General features: G+C 42.7%; 1 protein-coding gene across 1 annotated transcript in view; it reads left to right on the top strand.

Moving 5' to 3' along the window:
• Window positions 1-2,301: 2,301 nt before the first annotated feature.
• LOC101849183 (equilibrative nucleoside transporter 4) overlaps window positions 2,302-3,308 on the top strand; it is a gene marked incomplete at both ends in the record, with an annotated part of 13,563 nt that continues 12,556 nt past the window's right edge. Inside the window, 1 exon segment of the mRNA XM_013091477.2 lies at window positions 2,302-2,749. Within this exon segment, the coding sequence (XP_012946931.1) occupies window positions 2,561-2,749 (189 nt within the window).

The following is a 3,308-nucleotide window of genomic DNA, read 5'->3' as shown; positions in this document are numbered from 1 at the left end:
CTCCTTCTCCTCTTCCTCCTCCTCCTCCTTCTTTTTCTTCTTCTTCTTCTTCTTCTTCTTCTTCTTCTTCTTCTTCTTCTTCTTGCTCTGCAAGATCAAAGGCGTTGTCGATTGCTGGTTCATCAACTGATTTTACGTATGTGGCCGGTTATTTTTCTATTAAGTAGGACCTCTTACCTTCAGGCAAATTACTTTCCTATTTTGAAGGTACTCTATCATAATATGTTTCATACTGACGAGAGTATATTCAGTTTTGATATGAATTCTTTTCATATTTTTGCCCGAATGGCGACAGAAGCCTACTCTTAATAATTTTAGGACCACCACGGGATCTCCAATGTGCTCAACTTGCACTCGAGACCTCCAAGATGTTTCACCCTTATCATAGAAGGCTAGTTGTTCGATCTTTCCTACCCTAAGATCAGGGGTGTTGCTGAAAGACAGCAGTAAGAATCAACAGCCCGAATCACGGGCTAACTATGCTAATTTGAACACCTCCTCTGACATAATGAAGGTATGAAGGGTGGTTGTTCCTTTTTGCTGAATTTGATGAAAAATATATCGCTCTATATACCGACCTTCTACTCTGAAGAGATAAAGTGAGGATGATGCATGGGTGTAGGTGTTGGAGCGAAGGTGGATTTCGAAGAATGGAGGAAAGGGAGGGGTATCTCCCATTTTTAAAACTTCATTTCATAATATGAAGGGGTATTGTGTATTTAGGGGTCTCCGGATATTGGCGGACATTTTTTTCTCTAAAATTGTCTCCTTTCACCTCCTTTCTTCCTCTCAAGCAATGTTCTATGGTCTGCTTACGTCTCCACTTTCTGCCCACACCCCCTTACCTCCTTTACCTCTTCCTCGGGGCTCATGACTCTTTCTACAGCCTTTATACTGCTACTCCTTGGCTCCTTCTTACAGCTGTCTTTCAGCTACACCCCTGATCTATGGTAGGAAAGATCTACACCTAGCTTTCTCGGACAAGGGCGAAAATTCTCAGAGGTGGCTTGTGCAAGTTGCGCACGTTGAAGATTCCTTGGTGGTACAAAATCGATAAAAATAGACTTCGGCTGCCACTCGGGCAAAATTCAAATTTTCTTACAAACTAAAAATGTTTAAAGTGTCCTGCGCGATCATGCGACCTTATGCTGTTGTGAGCGCCGTAAAACACTTACTCTCCCCAAAAACAAAACAAAACATGTTTAATTAAATATCTTAACTAGGACGAGGGCATCGCCCCTCCCTTTGCAGGGCCAACCCGGGCTAAGAGAGATGAAACATTCCAGCAGAAAGGTCGAGATACTCGGTACAAATTTGCCCTGAGCGTGAATCATACTGAGTGCGCCAGCGGAGGTCTTTGCTGCTGCACACCAGACGCCGGAAATCCGTTGTTGAAAAGCTTAGTAAGGAAAACCCCCCAACAAACAAACACGTATAATATCATTGTTATAAAGGCCAGTATTTTTGTTTTCGTTTTCTGAGTGGCTTTACTGGGTCCTTACCGCACACTCTCGAACGTCCCTGCCCCCCGCTCCCCCTTAGTTCACCACCACCACCACCAACACAACACACACACACACACACACACACACACACACACACACCCACACACACACACACACACTTTAAGTCTTTGGATTGCTTCGATGTACACACACGCTCGCGCGGGCTCGATAGACAAAAGACAAAGACAAAATAAAAAGCAAACAAACAGGCAAACAAAAGAAAGAAAAAAAGAACCATCCTTCCTCTTTTCTCTCTTTCTGTCTCTCTCTGTCTGTCTGTTTGTATCTCTCTCTCTTCTCTCTCCCTCTCTCTCTCTCTCTCTCTCTATCTATCTATCTATCTATCTATCTATCTATCTATCTATCTATCTATCTATATCTCTCTCCCTCTCTCTCAACTTCTCTCTCTCCCCCATTTTTTTCTCCTGTTCAGATCATAAATATACAGCTTGACCTTCACACTGAACATCTTTAAACAGCGAATTCCAAAACCCCGACACTACTTTCGTGTTCGAGAACAAACTAATTAAAATAAACAAATAAATAAACACACAAAACAAGAAAAAAAAACCCATCCAAACTCGTGCTCCTCGGGGGTTAACTGGGATTTTTAAAAACTGTCATAAAATGGCATGTTGGAATGTGTAGATAAAGTTCTAGTGAGCTAGGGATTTTAATATGCGCGTTTGGCAGGCTTTCAACGCTGTGCTCTTATGTGGGAAATTTTAATAGTCAAGATTTTTTTGTGAACTTTGATAATCTGTGGATCTAACACTATTTCATTTTTTTCTATTAGTTTCAGAATCCAAATTTTCGACAAAATCTGAACAATGCGTGTGTTGAATGTCAACAAACTCGCAACTTTCTTCTGAGCCGGATTTTCTTGTTTTATGCTTCAACCGTGACCGGCATCATACTTTCTCGACTGAAGTAGAAAAAACACAACCAAACAACATGATCTGACTGAAGAGGACGAAGAGGCAAGGCAGAGAAGAACGCCGAAGGAGAGGGGCGAACACAAGGAGGAGGACACAGAGGAAGGAAGACGAGAAGAAATGAAAGAAGAGGACGAACAGAGAGAGGGGAGAGCGATGGGAGATTCCGGGAACCAGCAGCTGGAAAAGGAGAAGGAGGATGAAGAGACAGAGCCTGTGAATGTGTTGGTGTATTTTTCGTTCCTTCTCGGAGGACTAAGCTATTTCACTCCTGTCTACAGTATCACAGCAGCGGTGGATTATTATGTGGTAAGTGTTTGTTTTTCACATGTTTGTCTGTTTGCTTTCTGTTCTCTGTGCGTCTGTTTGAGTGTTTGTTTGTTTGTATGTATACACACACACCCTCTCCTACCAGGGCAGTGCTACTGACTGAAGTGTCTTTTGGCCATTCCCGAAGGGTGGATATTAACATGATCTTATGCACGGTAGAAAATTGTAAATGGGCTGCTTTTTCAATGTCATGCTCATACTGTGCCGGAACAACATGGGGGGGGCTGTTGCTTTTTCTTTCCTTATCCCTACTTTTCGTTATTTTCCTCTACTTCTTTTGTATGTTTGTTACTCTCTTGTGAACTGCTATTTCCGGGGTGCCTTGACAGTCGAGGCAGACTTTGTGCTGTTGAGGCTAGAGAGTTGAGCGGAGTAAGTCTGATTCCCCGTTTGGACTTCTCTGTTGACATCCACACCTTAACGTTCATATGACCTTATGCAGTTGCGAGCACCATAAAATCTTCCTGAAACTAAACTAAACTAAATACACATACACACACGCACTCACACACACACACACACACACACACACACACAC

This window comes from Aplysia californica, unplaced genomic scaffold (assembly GCF_000002075.1).
Source record: "Aplysia californica isolate F4 #8 unplaced genomic scaffold, AplCal3.0 scaffold00037, whole genome shotgun sequence".
Lineage (NCBI taxonomy): Eukaryota > Metazoa > Mollusca > Gastropoda > Aplysiida > Aplysiidae > Aplysia > Aplysia californica.
Note: the sequence above shows the minus strand (reverse complement) of the source record. Positions and strands in the feature narration are given on the sequence as shown.